The sequence below is a fragment of the Coenobita brevimanus genome, chromosome 38, assembly GCF_032717465.1.
Source record: "Coenobita brevimanus isolate Jiangsu-jjx chromosome 38, ASM3271746v2, whole genome shotgun sequence".
Taxonomy (NCBI): domain Eukaryota; kingdom Metazoa; phylum Arthropoda; class Malacostraca; order Decapoda; family Coenobitidae; genus Coenobita; species Coenobita brevimanus.
The window spans coordinates 26418075-26440636 of record NC_136991.1 but is presented as its reverse complement, the minus strand read 5'-3'; the positions used below and the strand labels follow the sequence as shown (position 1 = coordinate 26440636).

Here is a 22562-nt window from a genome sequence, read left to right as displayed (position 1 = left end):
ATATTCATCACCTAAAACTGCAGCATCAGAAAATTTATCTATTCTTTTCTCTTCAAGATATAGGCTTACATCTTTATTAATACACCTTTTGAAGTCCTCCAGCAAAATCATCTGCTTAAATTTACCAAAATCAGAATCCACATTCTTAGGATTTAACCACTGCTCTAACAGATCTTCTTTGATTTTTGCATACTCAACATGGGATTGCTTATCATGCTTATAAGTTGTCCTACATTTTACTCTATAGGCTTCAGGAACAAGCTCATAGGCCTTAAGAATCAAGCTCATAACTACATCATAATTATCACATTGATCCTGAGGCAAAGATGCATAAGTTACTTGAGCTTTACCGGTGAGAACAGTTTGAAGGAGTACTGGCCAATACTTTTTGGGCCAATTAAAACCTGTAGCTACCCTCTCAAACAACTGAAAATACTTTGTTAAATCAGATTCATTAAAAGGAGGGACAAGTTTAACATTTTTAGCCACATCAAAATCATCAGAGCTAGATGATCCAGTTCCACCTTGTTTCATGCGATACTCATGGTCTGCCTGAATCCTAGCAAGTTTAACTTGTGCCTGAAACTCAGCCTCCTTAGCACGAGCCTCCTGCAGGGCTAGCTGTAACTTAGCTATTTCAATCTGCGTTTGCTCATCTGGAGGAGTTACATTAAACAAGCTTTCATTAATCATGTCAACAATTTGATCTTTAGAATGATGAGAGCGAACAGCAATTCCCAATTGTTGAGCAACAAGCTTAAATTCATTCTTTGTTCTGTTTTCTACATCACACACTGTTTGCACATTTGACAAAAAGTCTTTGGCTTCATCAAGCGTTGTAATAGTAGACATCATGAATAAATCACAGTCACAAAATATCAACCAATATCCTTATGATAATATCCTGAATATCCTGATAAGAGGTCGCCAAGTTTATGTTACGGAACAGAGAAAGATAATGAACACTTCAAGTAAGAACACGAAAATCACTACTGTCCCGCAAAGTTCCAGGTTCAAAACAAAAGAGTTAGGTAAAATTACAAGTTAAAGTTTAATGCTCAAACTAACAACTAAATATTCAGGACTCATAAGGATAATGTAATGGCAAAAAACAGGTTAGATATATGGTTAACTGCAATAGGCTCTATTAACACGAAATTAGCAAGAGTAAATTTATCTAAGTCAGCCCTGATAAAATGAGGAAACCGGATAATGCTCAGTTAATGCAAGATATATTATTACAGATACAAAATATTATTAACAATGGCTGACATCAAAAACTCTACATGAATCACAAAAACCTCACCAGGCCTACGAATTAACACCTTAAGCTATACAGTACAAGAAAAAATGTAATAACACTTATACTCAAATTACACAGCTGCTAGATGGTTGGAGACTTCCTGGGCACTCACAAAAATAATAACAACTGTACAGGGGAGGACAGGGATGTGAACAAAATGAGGAGTAGATCTAAGTGGCAATTAATGCAGAGACTGAGCTCATTATATAGGGGCCGGCAGAGCTTGATACAACTTGTAAGAAGGACGCGCAAATGAAGCCACAGGGGACAAAGAGTTGACACTCCTGCTCTGAACAACAGAAAGAACGACTTACTCTACTATAAGGGAGAAGAAGGGGGGAGTGAGGTAGAACACGGAAGCTTGGTCACTATGGAAGCCAATGCAGGCTTAATCGTGATCAAACATGCAGCATACTGTACGTTAGAATTATACAAAGGATGATGAAATCATAGGCTATGTAACAATATATATATATCCATATATATATATATATATATATATATATATATATATATATATATATATATATAGAGCCTCTGTGGTACAGTGGTTGAGTGTGCGTTTCTTACATGGGTGAACCAGGGTTCGTGTCCCGCCAGGGTAAAAAACTTTGGGAGTGTTCACCCGGCCACGTACTGCATTGGCAGACATCAGGGGTGCTATGGTTGAACCAGTGTCGCATACTATAAAGTATGCTTGCACCCAGTCGGCTTGCGCGGGCCGATGACACTTGGTTCACAGACTACACACACATCCAAAGCCACTCCAACACTACATTTACACTTACAAGCACTTCTCACCCTACATACAATATCTCTACTAGGCAGCCTAAGCCACTTGGTAGAGATACATTGGCTGTATCGTCCCGACTTTGTCGGGATAGGCCGGTCCTGCAGTGGATACTCAAACGGCTGATGATGATATATATAATGTCCGCTGATGTTTTCATTGCAATGGCTTCAGAAAAAAAGGGGGGGGGGTGGAGGGAAAGCAAACTCACACACAATTATGTCCTTTTCGGGTAGTCGTGTGTAATAGTCTACATCACAGCAAGCTTGATTTCTTCCCACCAGGACCCTTTAATTATTGTGTGATTTATAAGTGTCAATCGTTAATTATATAATAACCCAGCACATGAACAAGCAATTACGGACTATTATAGGATAATTGGAGAGAGGAGGAACGCTAATAATTTGAGGGAGTGAAACAGCATAAATGCTGTAATCAGCTGAAAACAGACTTGGCTGGTATACGGTTGTATTTTTGTATTAATGAAAACATGTTTTAGTATCATATTTTATTTAATAATAAAACATATTACAGTAACATAATTGTTAAAAAGAAAGAAGAAATAATTACACAGTGTACCTTCTTAATATATATATATATATATATATATATATATATATATATATATATATATATATATATATATATATATGGATTTCTGAAACTCTTGCTCTATTATCAACTTTCTGCTTGACACTTACACGTATTACTAACAGACTCAGTTCTACATCTTATCTCAGTGGTTTTCGTTTTATCAGTTCCCTTCCTCCCATTAAATTCTTTCTAGCCTCTCTTCCTCAAAATGTTACACTTATTACCAACACTATCGCTGTTACACTGCACACTGTTTTTTTTTTTTTTAATTATTATTTTTCTACATGCTCTAGTAGTTTTGGTCAAAGTACGAGCAGAGCACCAGTCTCATTCATTTTCTGCCCAGCTGTGTAATAAAAGCTATCACTGCTAATTTCTCAGCATTTTATATACGCAGTTAAAAAATCCGAAACCGTTTTCCTCAGTCTCACTTTCCCAGTATCTATAAGGTCTTCAAAATGCAATGTACAGTACACTGATCACAAAATTATCATCATTCAGGTGGTTGATGGTTCGACAATGCGTGTTGTTGCTGTTCAGTTTATTATTGCATGGCAGGCACTTTTTTAAGTGTACACTGGTGTTAGCTTCTTACAGAAAGCTCTGTCTTTAGAATGTAGTACTAAAATAGCAGACATAAACAGAAATCAGAAGAAAATAGAGAATATTCCGAGTTTCAGGCATTACTTCAAAATGCGTTGATGGAAAAGAAAGATTTTTTTTTTTTTTTTTTTAAACCATACAACTGACACGAATTTCTCTTCACATCCAGGATTGTGAACTGCAAATGACATTCTGATTTGCTGGAATGTTTAATCTTAATTGGGTTCGGCATTCTGAGGATTTTTTTGTTTTTTATCCATTGTTTCATGCTGAGTGGTATTATCTTTGTACACTTATAATGCTCTATCAGACTTGTATGGCATTTTGCTGCAGTGACGCTTGATATTATGCAGCAACGATTGGATGGTTTACTCAATCACTCTAGTTCAAAATCAGTTTGGGTAAGTACAGTACTTAGGAACTTCGGTGGTCAACCACATTCCAGGAATCTTGATATTAAACGAACTGACTTGGGGAAAAAAAAATCTCCAAGACCATCACATCGCCAACAATAAAAAAAAAGATAGCACTACCACCCGAGAGAACTAAACTGATTTATGAGTTCCTCCACAGTGGAAAAAAATAAACTAATAAAATGTTCCTAAGATTATTATATCACCAGCGGTCAAAGCAACAATACCAGAGCCAACAAAGCCAGTCACCTGCTACACCAAATATGCAAACCTTCCCAGCGAGACAAATAGTATGGATAATGCAAAGGGCTAAAGGGAGGATGGGAAGATTTATTTAATAAGGATGGAAGAATGTACGGTATGATGGTTGGATGAAGGGTAAATAGGGAGATAAAAATGGATGGAGTAATGGATGGACAGTGGAAAGTTGACAGAAGGATTGATGGAAGAATTCATAGAGTGATGAAGAGACAATGAAAGGTGGATAGAAGCACTGATGGTAGGATAGATAACGAGTGATTGGATGGAAAATGGATGAAAGTATAGAGGGAAGGATAGACTAAAGGGTAGACGAGGGAAAAATAAAAGGAAAAATTCACAAAGTGTGACAGTAGGAAGGAAAATAAAGAGGCAAGCAAACACCACTGAGGACTCCAAAACGAAGGTAGATACAGGGAAAAATCAAGATTATGCTAGAGACCAGCCACTGCTAAGTTCATAAAAATCTTCTCTTCATTTGGTACAGCTTCCTCTACCTGTGGATTGTGAGTCCATGTACAGTTGTGGACACAAATATCGATCCAATTCCTTACAATAAATAACCAGACAGTAAACAACAACCTGCGAAACTCATTGCACTTTCCATTATATGGTGTATGAGTTTTGTCGCAACCCAACTAAAAGTGGATTGATGCTCTCATCTTCACCTGTACATGTTCAACGTTACGTTGTCACTGTGAATAGAGAAGTTCTTTTTGACAACACATGTTCAGAAAGAGCAGTTTGATTTGCAGTTTCGTCACGTCTTGTCACGACAAATTCACTAGTCAGAATACACACAGATACAAAGAGAAGAGGCAATGCAAACCTTTAGGCGTAATCATATTCATATTCGAGAGAGAGAGAGAGAGAGAGAGAGAGAGAGGAGAGAGAGAGAGAGAGAGAGAGAGAGAGAGAGAGAGAGAGAGAGAGAGAGAGAGAGAGGTTGACTCAGTGTGGTCGTCAATATTTTTGCCATTATAATTTTCCAGAGATATGCATGAATCAGCTATGGCTTTAACAGTTTCTAAAACAACCCAATTTTGGTTCTAAATATGGTACTTTTTTGGCTTTTTTCAGTTATGTGGTGATAAATATTAAGAAAAGCCAGGTAAGTGACTCCAATTGATTTTCAGTAACCTTTCCTACGATGTGTGTAGGCCTACAGCACTCTTAAGCTTTCAAGAGAGATGAATTTTGAAGCTCATTTAAAAAAAATGTTTTTTTCAGCAATTTGATGATGAATTCTGAGAAAAGTACCTCAGCCCTTAAAGTACGAAGGTCCTTTTGGAAGGACTGTCAAGGTGGCGGCAATGGTCCTTCCAGATGAATCGCAGGATTTTTTTTTTTCTTGACTCACTCGATTATTCCTGCCTAATTCTTCATTATGCTCAATGAGTGGGTACTTCTAGCTTGCCTGAAGCTGTTTCAACACTCAGTTGCCCACTGGCCATGGAGTGAAAATGTTGCCCTGTTTCTCCCGATTACCTGCCCTTTCCTGCACTACCCAACCGGGTGGGAAATGCACCCAGCCACCCAAGTGGCACCACCTACCATCCAGTGACACAGCAACTTTAAATGGGAGGAGGTGGAAGTGATGAAAAAAGGCTAAAATCACTTTTAAAGGTTAGAAAATATCGTAAATGATATAAATATCCTTGTTGGGTATATAGGAAAATAATTAATTAGTACAATAGTGAGTATGGAGACGATGGTGAGTAACACTGCAGTGCTCAACACACTAGTTAAGGTGAAATTGACACCCGCTATTAGGTCATTCTGGACTGCTATTTTTTTTTAAGCCAAAGATAAGTACCGGTAGTTACAGAGGCAGTTATTAACCCTGTAAGAGCATAACTAGTAATGAGTGGTAGGAATATGAGTAATTAAGTGGATATTTTTGGTGATGTCAAGTGCTTCAGTTATTCCATCTCGTGGAATGTCAGGGTTGGGTAATTATGTTACTTCAGTACCTTGTAAGCAATTGTGCAATAACAAGTATTAATAATAAGTGATATATTTGAAATTGCAAAAATTAAAAGGAAAACGTTGTCTTGTCACCCATATACTACTGCACTCAAGTAGCATGTTTAGTGCTAAGTGTAGTGCATGTTAGTTTGCTCTTGTAAGTTACATTCATACAACAGTCCAGTGCAGCAAGTGTAATTATAATTAAAATATTATAAATTACTTGATTTTTTTGATGTTATAATGCACAGAGGTCACCTCCCAAACTTCACACCTAACTTAGCGGTGGAGCCACTTACATGCCTGGGAGATCTGTACTCACCGCCCACACAAAACACCTCTTCAACTTGCTCTCCCTCTGGACCTGGACCACCTATAGCCTCTAGTTTCATTCAAAGGTTAATGGAAAGATTGAAGTTTATGTGAATGAAATTTAAACGTGTTTGGTAAGGGTAAGTGGGTTAAAAACTGATTGTGAAAACACTGTATTTATTCTGTATCTGTTGCACCAGCAACATGGATTAAATGAAAGGCCAAGAACTTGGGCCCTGAGCTGTCAACACAAAGCGTCACTCGGTATGCCTCCGCCAAGCCTTGTGCACTGACTCACCATACTGTTGCCATGACAGAGTTCATGATGGGTTGAAATGAGAGTAAAGGTAAATTTAATCGACCCCATATGACCTTGACCTTTGATTCCTTGACCTTGCTGGCCTAATCGGTTCATCATCCCACCATGCTGTATTAGTGACAAGAGATTGGTTGAAATCAGTAGAGAGATTCAAGAGATTTCACTCCCACACCCATATGACCTTGATTTTTTTATCCCTGATCTTGCTAACGTAATCAGTTCATCGTCCCGACATATTGTATCACTGACAAAAGTTTGGTCATAATCCATCGAAGGGTTCAGATGTCACGCCCACAAAAGTGTTACGGACCCACGGACCCATGAACTCACGCACGGACGTACGAATCAATCACTTAATGCCTCCTCCACCATAGATGGGCGGATGCATAAAAACACAATGCTGCTACCAAAGGGTTAACACCTACTGGCATTAATTTTTGTTAAGCTTTCCAACTATGTCCCCTGGTCTACTGTAGCCTTAATGATTACTTAGATAACCGAGTGTTGGTGTCATGTTCCAACTGCCTATTACCTGTCTAACAGTGTTCTCGATCAATTGGTCCTCTTGAACAATGTTTTCTATGATTCACTGGGGCATAAACATGAAAGACCATTCAATGAGGCAGTACAATCCTCAAACACGCCACAAGCCTCCACATACCATGGCTTTGGTGCTAATGTCCACCGTTCATGTGGAATACATGCTAAAGCAGTCTCATTCAAGAGTGGTGTGATAATATTAATGGGGTATTTTTATCAAACGTCGGTGGATCTTATGGACACCAGTAAAGCAATTTTAACGATATTCTTAAGATTGCTTTATGGACCAGCCTGCAATCGATCTTACCCCCTTTCAGTCAACTGACCGGTTTTCTAACACTTGACAACCAGGTCCTTCGAATAGATAAATATTTTATATTTTTTCCACTGTAACCTGAATACTGAAATAGCGTATGAGAGAGCAGCATGGAAGATGAAAGTATGAACAAAGAAGATTAAATTGTTAAAGCTGTGAATGTAGCATGAAAAAAAAAAATGAATGAAATGTGGGCAGAAATAATACGAAAGGAAGGGTTAAATGGATGGAAGGATAAATGAGAGGGAGACAGCGAGGAAAGGAAGGATTTAAGAGGTAGGGGAGAAGGGGCCACGATTGATGTGTAGGAAAAAAGAAAAAAAAAGGTGGCTGGGGAGAACTAGGATTCATGGATGCTGAGAGAGAGAGAGAGAGAGAGAGAGAGAGAGAGAGAGAGAATTATCTTTTAAACAGATACAGAGAACACAAAAAAAATTACTGTCTCAGCAGGGGTTTAACGTTAAGAAAAAAATGGTGTAGAAGGCTGTCTCCCATATGCAAAAGTAATGATGACCAAAGATACACATAATGTGCTTCATTTCTCACACACACACACACACACACACACACACACACACACACACACACACACACATTATATCTATCTATCTATATATATATAGATAGATTGACAGATAGATAGATATAGATGTAGACAGATATAATATACCAAAGATATCAAAGAGAATGTATGTCCGTCTGTCCATTACGAAAATCGATGAAGATTCAGATAGCACACTCTAAGCAGCTCTAACAGTGTAACTTTTTACCAAGAATTTAGGTGTGTACAATATAGGTATCAAAATGGATCTCTTAATGATTAAGATTGGAACTAATTAGAAGTATATATATATCAGTGCCTTTGTACTTCTACAACTGTATCATTATTAGCTACAATAATGGGTAAATGGAATGGTGGTGCTGGTTGGACAGGGTTAGTGGGTGGGTAGTAGATAAACAGGTCCATGACTGGAATAGGTCCATGAGGAGTTTATTCCGGGGACTGAGCCAAAAGAGAAACATAGGCTCAATGGGTAAATGGGACCGCGGGAGTCTTCTCTCATAGTGAGAGTGGTCATCCATGGTAGCAGGCAATGGGGTCTGACTTGGGCAACAGACAAGTACATAATATTGGGTGGTTATAGAAAACATAGGTGAGAGATTTGGAGTTTATTTTCTGACAATTTGACCAGATGACTTATCAAAAAGAAAGCTACCTTCCTGACGTTTTGACCAGATGACTAATCAAAGAGGATGCTACCTTTGGAGTGTCGTGAGCCTCTCAGGTACCCACTAGATTACCTCACATCTCGCTAGATTGGTGTGTCTTCACCGGACATCCCGATCGCTGTTAAACCTTTACGATAACTAGGTGCGTTATGCTAATTGACACAAGTGTGAGCTGCTTCCATTGCCTGCCTCATGCATTTATTTAAACTTCTGTGAACAGTATAACTTATGATTCCATCCATCTTAGTAAGAGATTATACAGCTAGTGATCTAGACAACCTATGACCACATACTTGTGTTCATATAACCTTTTCGTAAGACCTCGAGAGGATTCAGTATAATAACTAAAGAACATTCACTAAAACGAATATTATGTACTACTGTACACTATTTTCATTCATGTCGTCGATATTCATCTCAACTGCATCGTTTATCATTCTTCTTGAAGGTGTTGCTATGTTAATTCCCGCCATTCTGCATAATCTCGCCATGTATGTTGACACAACGGAATTTATGACAGCTACATATCTTTGATTCTCCGTTACGATCTCTTAATTCATTTATCTTATGCTTAGTTTTTTTCATTATCAGCTCCAAATGTAGCACCCGCTTTGATATAGGTCTCTGTGTGATAAGTCAGAGAATAAAACTCCAGGCCACTCCACCTATCTCCTCATCTATCATTATCATCATCATCATGGTCAGACACATAGGATTAGTGACTAATATGGCCTATGTGAGAAAGTAGCCAATACACCTCTCTGGTGACCGTGACCGCTTTTCGTTCAATTGCTGCAAATAGGAATTACTTAATCTGACCCTACAAGGTCAAACCAGTACTCAAGCCTCCTCAACATTGCAAGGTAGCACTCTGCACACACACATGTATGCATATCTATCTATCTATCTATCTATCTATCTATATATATATATATATATATATATATATATATGGTAATCCCTTGATTATCCCTACAGTCCATATCCCATCATGCTCCGTATCTGTTCATCAGGCCTTGGCTATAACATAAGTGGATTTATTTGTCCATAACCGGACATAAAAGCTCCAGAGTCCAGCTTCCAGCCATCACCAGCAGGAAAAACACACGTAAAGATCCTAACCCACATTCATGCAAAGAATGGATTTGCATGACATGCAGACCCTACACCCACAGGTCTCAGCAATGGTGGATATTATTCCTGTAGCATTTAAAATCACTTGGCCAGCGTGAGCAATGGAAATATGCCAGCAGCACACGAGGAAAACACACGTAAACTACAAAAACTACAAACGGTGTGCAATACTGGATAATCCACCCTCATCACCAGTAATAAACAGGAAGTGCACAAGGAAGACTGAGCATAACCAACAAGCTGAACAAGAATGGCTGTACGGATCACCACCTTGTGGTCAAAATCCCCCCCAGCCACCCAGATTAGTCAGGAATTCCCAGCCACGCACGGCCATCTGCCCCCTTATCGACTGGTCAAAGTTGCATCGCCCTCCGGATTACTCAGACACTCCTTACACCTATGGTATACAGGGACCCAGTGTTTCTGCCACATTGTGAAATTTGCCTGGGAGAGCGTAAAGGACCTTTGCACTCATATGTCAGTGTGCCACTTTTTGACTGTATGCTCATTGCCAAGCGTGGGTCGAGGCATGGCAACACCTTACACTCTTAAGTGCTACTGCATCTCAGTGCCCACCTTTGCCTCTCTCGTGTGGACGTGCTTGGCTGAGGTTTAACAATGGCAGCTTCTGTTGCATTTGTGGTGGTGCCCTTCCTTTTGCAGGCGTTAAATCTCCCCTGTAGTATTCTTGTGTGTGTAATGATGGGACAACCACTACCTGAGAAATCCAAGAGGAGGGTTTTGACTCTGGAGATGAAGCAGGAGATATTGGGCACGGTTGATGCAGACTGTTCAACTTCACACATTCTGCATGAGTTTGACTTGCGCTGCTCAATTTTGTCTGATATCAAGAGATTATGGGATAAGTTTACTCAGCACTGCCAGGACTATGGCGATACAACCAGGAAAGGCGACTGGAAGGTGATGTCCCAGCCCCGTTACACTATCATTGACCAGTCAACTTTGGTTTGGTTCTGCCAGCAACAGGGTGCTGGCATGTTTGTACGTGGGACCGAGTTGAAGGTTGCAGCCAAGAAGTTTTCATGCCTCACAGTGTGCATGACTTCAAGGGATCTGAGGATTTACTCTTCCAGTTCAAACATTTACATGGACTTACTGGCCATAAGGCACAAGACGAGGCTTTGGACGTGGCAATGGAGGATGTTGAGTTGCTTCACCAAAAAGTGCAATGCCTGATCGAGAAGGAGGGCCTTGCTCTCGGTCACATCTAAAGTGCTGACGAAACTAGCCTGTTCTTCTGCTCTGTGCCCACCAACACCTTGGAAGATGAGACAGAGAAGACTTTGCCTGGTCAGAAGCTGTCCAAACATCATGTCTCGATGTTGTGCTGTGCCAATGCTAACGGGATGCACTGCCTCAAGCCCGTTATTGTTGGACGTGCAAAACAGCCACATTGTCTCTGTGGATTGAAGGATAGCCTGCCTGTTGTGTGGTACCATTCTGTGAAGGCCTGGTTTACCACAAAGGTCTTCAGAGACTGGTTCCACAGACACTCTGTCAAGGAGGTTATCTGTTATCAGATGGAGGAACTTGGAATCCATTGTGGCCAGGTGAAAGCTATCCTGATCCTCGAAAATTTGGTTGCAGATGATGGGTGGATTAGGCACATGTTTCTGCCCCCTGATACGACTGCACTCATTCAACCAATGGACCAGGATGTTATCATGGCGGCCAAAAGACTGTACCATCGGAGGTTCCTTGACAAAGTGATGGTGGTGCTTGAAAATGAGGAAGGAGTTGACACACATGAGGAGCAGAGAGGATCTGCAGCTTTGCATCACTGTCTGCAATTTTCAACTGGGCCAATGCTTGGAATGAAATTTCCATGAAAACCTTGGAAAGTGGTTGGTCTCATCTCCTTCAGGGATGTGAGACCATGCACTGCTTTGAAAGATTTGATGTGGACAATTTCCACCTTTTGCTGTGAAATGCAGGCAAGGATGTGGACATCAACGACGTGATGGATTGGCTTTGTGATGTCAGCGGTGACCCAGGATATTAGAATGAGAAGATCGCCACTGCTATCTCTGCAGGGCTGACAGAGGAAAACAACTAGAACGAGAATGAGAACCCTGGCTCTCACCACCCAGTCACTCCATCACTCCATTTTGGCGTGCTGCAGGGTGGCATTGAGCAGGTGCTTGTGTATGCAGAGTGTCCTCAGTATGACATGGAGTTGGTACCATTAAAGCTGGCCATGGACCAGCGGGCAATTGGGGATGCTGTCATCCTCTGGCAAAATCGTAGCAACTATCGTCAGATGAAGATCAACTCCTTCTTTAAGCCTGCCACCCCCATGGGTACCAGCTCCTTTTCCCCATCACGGCAACCACAGCTGGCTCAATCCCAGTCTTCACTCTCGGACCCACAACCGAGCACATCAACAGCCACTGAGATGTCATTAGATGTGAGTTTGTGGCTGTCTTCAGAGTGTCCTGAGGTGGGTTGGGCTCCATTGCCTCACCTTATGTCCCTGTTCATTGGTTAGCTTCAGAGGAGGAGGAGGAGGAGGTGGAGGAGTCTTTGAGCTTTGCCAGTGGCTGTGTTAGCCACTAGACCACATGGAATACCTGTACACCTGCTGCAACCTGGCTAGTTGCGATGCCTGTCAGCCGTTCACTGGGTGGTAAGTGTACTGTACTTGTTTTTTATTGTACTTATTTATGCTTTGATTTCTTAGTGCTTTACCCGCCCCGTCCCGGCCGATTTTCCACCACAGACCCACCCCCCAATCCCGACCAATTTTGGAAAGAAATTTTTTTTGGCTCAAACCTCCGCTTTTGGTGAGAAACATCGAAAATTCACAGAGAAATCACTCACCTGAGGTTTAAAATACTGAATACAGGTAGCAGTATCCCTTACCTTACTGTATTTTCTATCAGGCTGGCTCCAAAGAAAACGAGTTCTATGGGAGGGTAACTATTCCACACCACTCATAAAAGGTATTTATTTATTTGATACGAATTTATATGTAGTATGAGAGTATATTGGTTTTCACACAGTAATATAGGCAGTATAAGACTTGTTTCACTTACCAAACACATCAACATACCTGACCTTTTTTGGCAACATTACCTGATCATCATTTCTAACTGTTTCTTCCTCTAATACTACGTAAACTTTGTCCTCCACATTGTCATCGATTGGGGAATCACTCTGGCCTTGAATTTCATACTGTGACACAACATGTCTTTACTGTCCAGGTCACTGGTAACAGGTGAATTGCCGAGACAATGGCATGCGGAGGGGGTGGAGGTCGTGCGGGGTAAGGCATTGACCTTGCCTGGCACCTTGTAGAGGAAGGTGTCCCGTGTATGCGTACCAAAAATCACGCACAAAATATGAAGACTGTACAAATTAGGGACCTTGCAATTGCTGCATGTTTATATACATCAACGGGAGTCACAGTGACAAAACATGTGGACGTATTTATACATTAACGGGAGTCAGCAGGTTAAGATTACATTGTATATTGCAATGTGTGTTTTGATACCTAAAAACAGCCAAAAGATGGCAGAAAACTACCAAAATTAGGAGAGGTACTGTATATGTTGGATGGTTTTGCACATTGTTTATTTCTTATTTGTTTTTGGTTGTTCATGCATTGTGTCCTTAGTGTTTATGGTTATATTGCATATTGCAATGCGTGTTTTGATGTCTAAAAACAACCGAAAGGCCTCAGAACACTGCCAAAATTAGGAAGGGTACTGTGGATATTGGTAGATTTTTTTTTATGCATTGTTTTCTTAGTGTTTAGAATTACATTGCATATTGCAGTGTGTGCTTTGATGTCTAAAAATAGCCGAAAGACTGCAGAACACTGCCAAAACTAGGAGTAATATACATATTGGTAGGATTTGTATATTTTTTTCATTTTTTTGTTGTTTATCCATTGTTTTCTTAGTGTTTATTATTACATTCCATATTGCAATGCATGTTTTGATGTTTAACCCGCACCGTCCCGGCGACGTGAATTAATGCGGCAACTTTGCAAGGTCCCTAATTTGCACAATTTTCAATTTTCGCGAGTGATTTTGTGAGTGATTTTTGGCACATATACACGGGACACCTTCCTCTATTCCTCTACAAGATGCCAAGCAGGAACAATGCCTTACACCGCATAACCTATCCCCCCCCCCCTGTACACCATTGTCTCGCCAATTCACCTGTTACCAGTGACCTAGCCAATAAAGACATTCAGGGCCAGAGTGATTCCCCAATCGATGACAATGTGGAGGACAAAGTTAACACAGCATTAGAGGAAGAAACAGTCAGAAATGATGATCAGGTAATGTGGGAAAAAAAAAAGGTCATGAATGGTGATGAGTTAGTGAGTGAAACAATGCTTATAATGCCTATATTACTGTTTGAAAACCAATATACTCTTGTACTGCCATATAAATTGTTACCAAGTAAATAAATAAATACTGTTTATGAGTGGATAAAATAAATTTACCCCTCCCATAGAACTCGTTTTCTTTGGTGCCAGCCTGTTAGAAAACCAAGTCAGGTAAGGTACCCCTAAATCCATTATTTTTGACCTCAGTGGAGAACTGTTCTCTGTGAATTTTCGATGTTTCTCACCAAAAGCGGATGTTTGAGCCACAAAAAAAAGGTCCAAAAACGTCGGGATGGGGTGGGTTAAAGACAGCCAAAATATCGCAGAACACTGCAAAAATTAGGAGGGGTACTGTACAGTACATATAGGCTGGGTATGGGCATAGGTAGGATGTGGGTAGAGTAGAGGATATTGCTCCATATCTGGGCATTGCCCATATCTGCTCATGTCTTTGGCTCTATTATGATGAATAATCAAGGGATTACTGTATACATATATATATATATATATATATATATATATATATATATATATATATATATATAGTGTGAGTGCTTGTATGTTTGTTACCTATAAACTCGGCTCCCTTAGGGTCTACCCTCACATATGATATATATTATGAATCAGCATGATCCAGGTAGTGTTTTGGTGTATGATATATTAGGATTAATTGTATGATGAACAGTTACATTAGGTATATTGGCCAAAGGCCCAAACAGCCCACTGCAGGAGCGAGCCGAAAAGTCCACCCGGAGTTCGAACCTTTTTGGCTAGTACAGTAATCCCTCCGATATCCGACGTAATAGGGCCATAGGCAGGTCCGGATATTGGGCCCCAGCTTATGGACTTGTACTTATGGACCCTAACTCAGAGAAACACCTATACAACTCATTCTGGACATGCATAGCACCTATTTAAGACCCAAATCACACCAATAAGGCACATAAATGACTGAAATAAATGGAAAAGAAGCATAAAATGAGGGTTTAGAGGTAGGTTCATACAATGTTAAACATTCTGGTTACTGGCTCCTGGACTGGTACTTATGGACCCTAACCTGGCCTAACTCAGAAAAAAACCTTCCTACTGCACATGCTTAGCTCCTAACATGCTATTCACACCAATAAAGGACATTAAAGAGTGAAATGAGGTGTTTGAGGTAAGTATAGTATGGAAAAAAGTACAGTATGAAACATTCTGCCTACTTACAGCAAGTCCATGGCCATCTCGATGAATAACTGCCTTCTCTCGGAGTCTGACAGTAAGAAGAATTTCCTGAAGCACTTCCAGTACACTGTTCATGAAGTCTTGCACTGAACTTAGTCAATCACACTCAGAAGTCCGTTCTCTTCACAGTGCGCACTTTGTCTAACTAATGCTCCATTGTAACTTACTAAGAATTGCTAATAACCATTTTAAATCTTTCAATATAAAGCCTTTGAACACAGGGCAGCATCTAGGAGTGAAAATCAATTATTCAAAATTCTTTAGGTTAGATTTTCTAGATTAACTTTATTTCTGCCATACCAAAGGCTATTACTTACAATATTCTGTTATGTTTTCTCCAGACTTCTTTAATCTGAGTGACTGTGAGTTGTGGGATGAGAACAGTTTGAGAGCAGCCGGTGTGAGGAATCCAGCATGGCACACTGAACAGTTTTGTACTGCCTGCCACTGCTGCCACCCATATACCTAGACTCACATCCTCACCACCATATGCCTGCACAAAGCCAGCTGCAGCATTAACTCTTTGGGCAAGCACACCTGCAAGGAAAGTAAATTTAAAAGGTATGCACTCACTCTTTGGGCAAGCACACCTGCAGGGAAAGTAAATTTAACAGGTACACTATAAAGTATATAAAGTGATGTATCATTTTTCTCTCTCTCTCTCTCACTGAGAATGAGAGAGGAAATGGTTTTCAGCCATCTTCTGATGCTTAGTATTTTAACTGGTGACAAAAGGAATCATCCCAGACTCAGAGTTAAGGACATGGTGCACTTCCTAAGACTTTTAGGGACTCATAACAATTAATATCAAAACAATAATGAGAAATGTACCTGTCATGAGATATCCTGCTCCAGCTGGGAATGCTGGGTATGCCAAGGCTGGATAGTCAGCATCAGACCACTTGCCATACAGAGGAACAGTGTGATGGTGGTGAAACACTGACCACCAGGCTAACCCATCATGCTTGTAACCATGGGTCAAATTTTTCAACAGCTCGATATTGACAAAGGTATCATCATCAGCCTTCAAGATCAATGAGGCGTTACGGGCAGTGGTGACCCTGTAATAGGATACAAAGTACAGTAAAATCTCTTTACATGCTTCTTCTTTATATTCTTTTTGCTGTAAATTCTGCACTAAATAAAAGACACATCCATCCATCCATCATCCAGTCCTACGTTGCCCCATGCGAGGCATAGGAGCCCGGGGCTAGGCAAGTTGGTCCTGACATTTAAGATGACAGTGACTAGTCTCACTCATCCCTGAGTGGCATTATGTGAGCAAAAAACCCCAATCACTCCTTGGATATAAACCTTCACCGGCTCAATCTGACTGGAGCGCTTATAATTATCCACTAAACCACCAGGCGCCAAAATTTGGCTATATGGTTACCACCCAGTGTAGCAAATGTTTTCCTGGTGTAAGGGCAACCATTTGGCTTGTCACTCAGTGTAGAGTCACCCACAGGCAGAAGGAAGAGGAAAGAATGAAGGAAAAAAACACAGAAGAGGGAGTGTAGTCACCCATGCAGGCAGAAGGACAAGGAGAGAATGAAGGAAAGAAAGACAGAAGAGGATGGAAGGAAAGAAGGATTGAGGAGAGGAAAGGGCAGACACCCGAGAACTGCACTACATCAAGCGAGTGGATGGTGAGCACACCCACCTACCACATTAAAAGACACACTGTCAATAAAAATTTAACTGATACCTATAAAGAAAACCAAATTGGTGGTATGTGGTGGTAACCATCATCCATTCACTTCATGCAGTGCTGCCTACTTCCTTCCCCTTTCTCAAGTTCTGTTTCTGTGCCTGCCCTCCTCTCTTCCTACTTCTCCCTTTCCTTCTGATCACTTCTCATTACTTTTCTTTCTACTTCAGGTGGCTCTGCACTAGGTTACAAGCCTAATGATTTCCTGTATCCCAGGAAACCATTTACAACACTGGGTGGTAACCACATAACCAAACTGTTGTGTGAAGTGGAGCCTTCTCATGTACCCCTGATAACTGGGCAGAGAGATGAGCCCAATGGCCATCTAGGAAACAAACCCCCACACTCTTCCCATTCACATGGGATGGAGAATTCCAAAAACACAATTAAACGATTCTGCATTCTTACATCATCTCTCCAACCTCTACTTTCCACCTAAGGATGGGATGAAGCAAGGTCGACAAAGCAAGGAGGGAGAACAACTTATTAATATGAGGTCCAGTCAGTAAAAATGGGCAACACACTCACTCATCTTTCAAGTCCCTGGAGTCCTAACTCCACTTTACAGAGAATACAAATCAGAAGAGACAAGATGCACCAGGTACAGTCAGTGAGTCAACTATATTCTCCAGTTTAGTCTTAATACCTTCCATTCGGTAATGTCTTCTCTTGGTCTATTCTTACTGTCTTCAAATGATTTTACTCAAGCTAAGAAGCAGCACTCATAGTAAACAAATCACTGAAGCCTACATCTACTGTAATACATTAAAAAAAAAAAAAAAAAAAAAAAAAAAAAACTAAGCTGAATAAAATATCCGGAATAAACAAAAATAAACTTATTCATGACTCTTTGCTCTCAAGCCATAACAAAGTCTCACATAAACTAACCACTTAAGAAATCCAACAACTTTGTGGGGGAGATTGGTGTACACATCAATCCCTGGGACTTTCACAATGTCGCTGAATTTATCTTGCTCTCCTTGAATCTTTCTTTCTACAGTGTCAAGCTGAAGCTTCCATTCTTGATTTCTATGGTGCTCTTCATTCATATGGTTTATAAAGGAGTCCTTGTCTGTGTGAACAAAATGACACATTACAACACTTCAGATATAGCCAACAAAATTATGTTCAATTCTGAACTACATATTAAGCAATCTTTATTACAATAATTATCTTTTTTTTTAAATATGGGAATCAATGCTGGAAATTTATTAATTTAAGTTCAAACTTTTTTTTTAAGCAAGAAAGAAGGAACCAAAGGCCATAAGCCCACAAACCGTTCCTTACAAGAAAAAACAAAAACAACACAAAAGAGAGCCAAATTCAAGATCCGTTCATTTCGAGATGCCTGGACACACTGCGTTTGAAAGACTGGAGATCATAGGAAGTAGGAAATAGAGACAGAGGGAGACAGTTCCAGAGCTGAACTGTTGCATAAATGAAAGATTGGGAGTAACGGTTAACTCATGCATTAGAGAGTTGGAGAGAAAAGGGATGAGAGTTTATTACTAGATGGGTGTGTAGAACCCATCGCAGAGGTGGAGGGATACAAGTAGACAGTTCAGAGGAGCAGTGACCACTGAAATAGCGACAGAAAAAAGATAAAGCTGAAACAGTGCGGAAGAGACAGAGGCTGAAGGGAGTCAGTAAGAGGTGGAAGTTGATGAGACAAAAAGCCTTTGCCTCCACCCTATTGAGAAGAGCTGTATGTGGGGAGCCTCCCCATACATGAGAGTTGTACTCTAAACAGGGGCAAATAAAACCCGTGTATAAAGTCAACAACTGTGCAGGGGTAAAGAAGATACTGAGTCGGCTTAGCACACCTAATCTCTTGGAAGCAGATTTTACAAGAGATTCAATATGATTTTTCCAAGATAAGTCCCGAGTGAATGAAACCCCAAGCATGTTCAAGGATGATGCAGGATTGAGCTGGATATTACTAACCCTTAGAAGGTACTCCTTTGGAAGACTGTGTCGGGTTGATAGGTGTAAAACTGAGTCTCTGATGCATTAAAAACAAGATTATTTTTACCCCAGTCAGAGATATGAGCCAAGTCAGACATCAGGTGTGCCATAGCCTCATCCCTTGTTTGTTGAAGTACCTGCTGAGATGGATGTTGCAGGAACCGAATAGAAAGGTGAACGGTGGAATCATCAGCATACGAGTGGATAGGGTTAGATGTACAGCTTAGAAGGTCATTGAATGAATAACAGGAAGAGAGTTGGTGATAGGACAGAGCCCTGAGGAACACCACTGTTGATAGATCTAGGAGAAGAACGATGGCCATCTACAAGAGCAGCTATAGAACGACCAGAAAGGAAGCTATAGATGAAGGCACAGATAGGATAGAAACCATAAAAGGGCAGTTTGGAAATTAGATTTATGCGAGACTCAATCAAAAGCTTTAGAGATGTCAAGTGCAATGCCAAAGCTTTCGCCAAAAGGAGGATGACCAGGAGTCTGAAAGGTAGGTGAGGAGATCGCCTGTGGAGCGTCCCTGATGGAACCCATACTGACGATCAGAAAGAAGGTTGTGATAGGAAAGATGCTTTAAAATTTTCTGTTAAGAACTAACTCGAAAACTTTTGAAACACAGGATGTTAAAGCAATTGGACGATGGTTACAGGGTTGGGAATGGTCACCCATTCTTTGGGGACTGGCTGAATGAGAGCAAACTTCCAGCAAGAAGGAAAGGTACAAGCTGACAGACAAAGGCGAAAGAGTTTACCTAGGCAGGGTGTAAGCACTGAAGCACAGTTCTTGAGGAGAACAGGAGGGCCTCCATAAGGCCCATATGCCTTGTTAGTACTGAGGCCAGTGATGGCAGAAAATACATCAGCTGAAGAAATTTTAATGTCAGCCATGAGGAAATCTGAGGGGGGAAGTGATGGAGGAACAGCACCGGAATTGTCTAAGGTGTAATTGGTGGAGAAAGTCTGAGCGATGGTATCTGTTTTATCAGTAGAAGAAATGGCTACAGAGCCATCAGAGTAGAAAAGAGGAGGGACGGATGATGAGGTAAAGTTGTTAGAAAGGTTTTTGGCAAGGTGCCAGAAGGAGTGGGAAGAATTCGAGTTGGAGAGTTGAGAGCATTTAGTATGGATGAAATTATTTTTAGCAGAGCGAAGAGCAGACTTGGCACAATTCTGGGCAGAAACATAAAAAAGATGTGATTCACGGGTGGATTGGCTCTGGTACCTTTTATAGGGCCTCTCCTTGTTGTTGATAGCATTAGGACAAGCGTGGTTAAACCCAAGCTTTCTTGCATTAGTCAAAGGATCAGAAAAGGGAATGTATGCTTCCATGCCTGAGAAAATACCCTCCATAACGCACATGGTACACTCAGATGGCTCCCGGCCATGGAAGCAATAATCATTCCAGGAAAAATCAAAGAAGCACTGCCTGAGGGCCTCCCAATCCACAGCTCCAAAGTGCCACAATTGACGTTTCTTTGGAGGGTACACAGGCTGTACCAGAGCTGTAGGGCAGGTTAAGTTATTAAGGTTGTGATCGGAGGAGACCAATGGAGAGGAGAGATTAACAGTGTAAGCAGAAGAGTTAGATGTAAGGAAGAGGTCAAGTATGTTGAAGCTCTCTTCAAGGCGGTCAGGGATACAGGTAGGGTGCTGTACAAGCTGCTCTACGTCATTAAGGATAGAAAAGATGTAGGCTTGTTCACAAGGTGGATCAGTGAAAAGAGAGGAGAGCCAAAGGTTGTGGTGAACATTGAAATCTCATAGAATGGAGATCTCAAAGAAAGGAGAAATGGATAGAATGTGTTCTTTCATAGAAGTAAGATAGTCAAAGAATTTTTCATAGTCAGTAGAATTAGGGGATAAGTAAACAGTACAGATATATTTAGTCAGAGAATAATAGGAAAGCCGAAGCCAGAGAGTTGAGAATTCAGAAGAATCAACTTCAGGAACATGACTGCAAGATAAGTCGTTGTGTACATATACACAACAGCCAGCTTTGGCTTTGAAATGAGTATAGAGAAAATAGGAGGATGCAGAGAAGGGTTTGCTATCAGTTGCTTCAGACAGCTGAGTCTCAGGAAGAGAAGGTGAATTTTAGAGGAGGAAAGGTGGTGCTCAACAGAGTGAAAGTTAGAGGAAAGGCAGCGAATGTTACAGAAATGAAGAAGAATAATTCTAGATGAGAACCTAACCAACAGTCTACTGGTGTCTAATGCACATTAGACCTATACTTTTCTGACATTTCATCTAACATGAATACATGTATGAATAGCGAGCCTGCATTTCGAATAGTCCTGAAATATAGCTTTGTTATTGTTCATAGCTCTTAATAAAAAGTTATACACTTCAGCTACTTGCTACCCCCTTCCCCCCAAAAAAGCAAGTCCGTTACGTAGCATCACTGCTTCCAGCACTGCTCCTGGCTAAGGCCAGGCAAAGTCCTTTTTCACGGGAGATCTGGTGAGAGCACGGATGTGACAATGATAGCAGATGTGATCCCACTATAACACAGTCACCTGTTTTGGTTACTAGCACCCATACATGCTACATTGTTGTTGCTGTTGCTGTTGTAGTTGTGGTAGTGGTGGTGGTGGTGATGGTGGCTCCAGACTGAACTGGGCATAAACATGGTGAACTACAGGCTGAAGATGCCCTTTCTTGCTGCAACAGCGGACGTCCTTTCCATTAACACATTCTACAGTTAAACTCACTCACATCAGGGGAAACTAATCCTCTTGTATCGCCTTTGATGTTCTCAGCATTATTTTATGCACTAGTCTTACATACCTATAAACACTATCTGTATAACTATTTGTATACAGTATATGGATCGACATGTTCATCCAGTGTGTTTGCACCTGATGAATGACCTAAATTACAATAATCACATAAGTGTGTAATAAACAGTCTTATATTACCATTATCATCTCAATCACCATAATACAGCCACCTTTCAAACATAGGCTTATCGTTTTGATTACAGCTGTACCATCACTAATTACTATCATCATAACCAGCAGTTAAACAAAATCTCATTTTCTTTACCATTATTTTCATTTGCTTTTCCCATCAACCTATTGATTAATATTGGTCTCTCTTACACACCAGACAACGAATGGCCAATCATATGTTGAACAGAATTGTCTGGCTCAAGACACAAGAACAAGATAAAAATTCTATGGTTGTCTCAGTTTTATGCGAAATGGAATCATCGGGATGAGAGTAATGTAGGGATATCAGCTTGGTGTGAGGAAAATAAAAAGTCAGTAAAGCACAGGGTAGCCCATAAATAGTGCACCAATAAAAACTTACCTCATAGTACATCAGCTGTTATGAAGACTGCTCAATCTGCTGGTGTGGTCATTGATGTGTCAGTGGGAGCAGAGAATAAATAAATCATCCAGGTATGATATTGTTAATGGTGACTGAGCATTCCCAATAACAAACGAAAAATCGTCCAGCAGAGTGAAGGGGAGGGTTATATATGGCTTACCCTGTATTTATAAT

General features: G+C 40.6%; 1 protein-coding gene across 1 annotated transcript in view; it reads right to left on the bottom strand.

The window, feature by feature from the left end:
• Positions 1-15647: 15647 nt before the first annotated feature.
• LOC145396558 (UDP-GalNAc:beta-1,3-N-acetylgalactosaminyltransferase 2-like) overlaps positions 15648-22562 on the bottom strand; it is an 88668-nt gene continuing 81753 nt past the window's right edge. The window contains exons 4-6 of the mRNA XM_080269932.1: positions 17967-18150; positions 16199-16428; positions 15648-15904 (exon numbers count right to left, since the gene is read on the bottom strand). Of these exons, the coding sequence (XP_080126058.1) occupies positions 15681-15904; positions 16199-16428; positions 17967-18150 (638 nt within the window). The 3' untranslated portion in view covers positions 15648-15680. The remainder of the gene's footprint in view (positions 15905-16198; positions 16429-17966; positions 18151-22562) is intronic.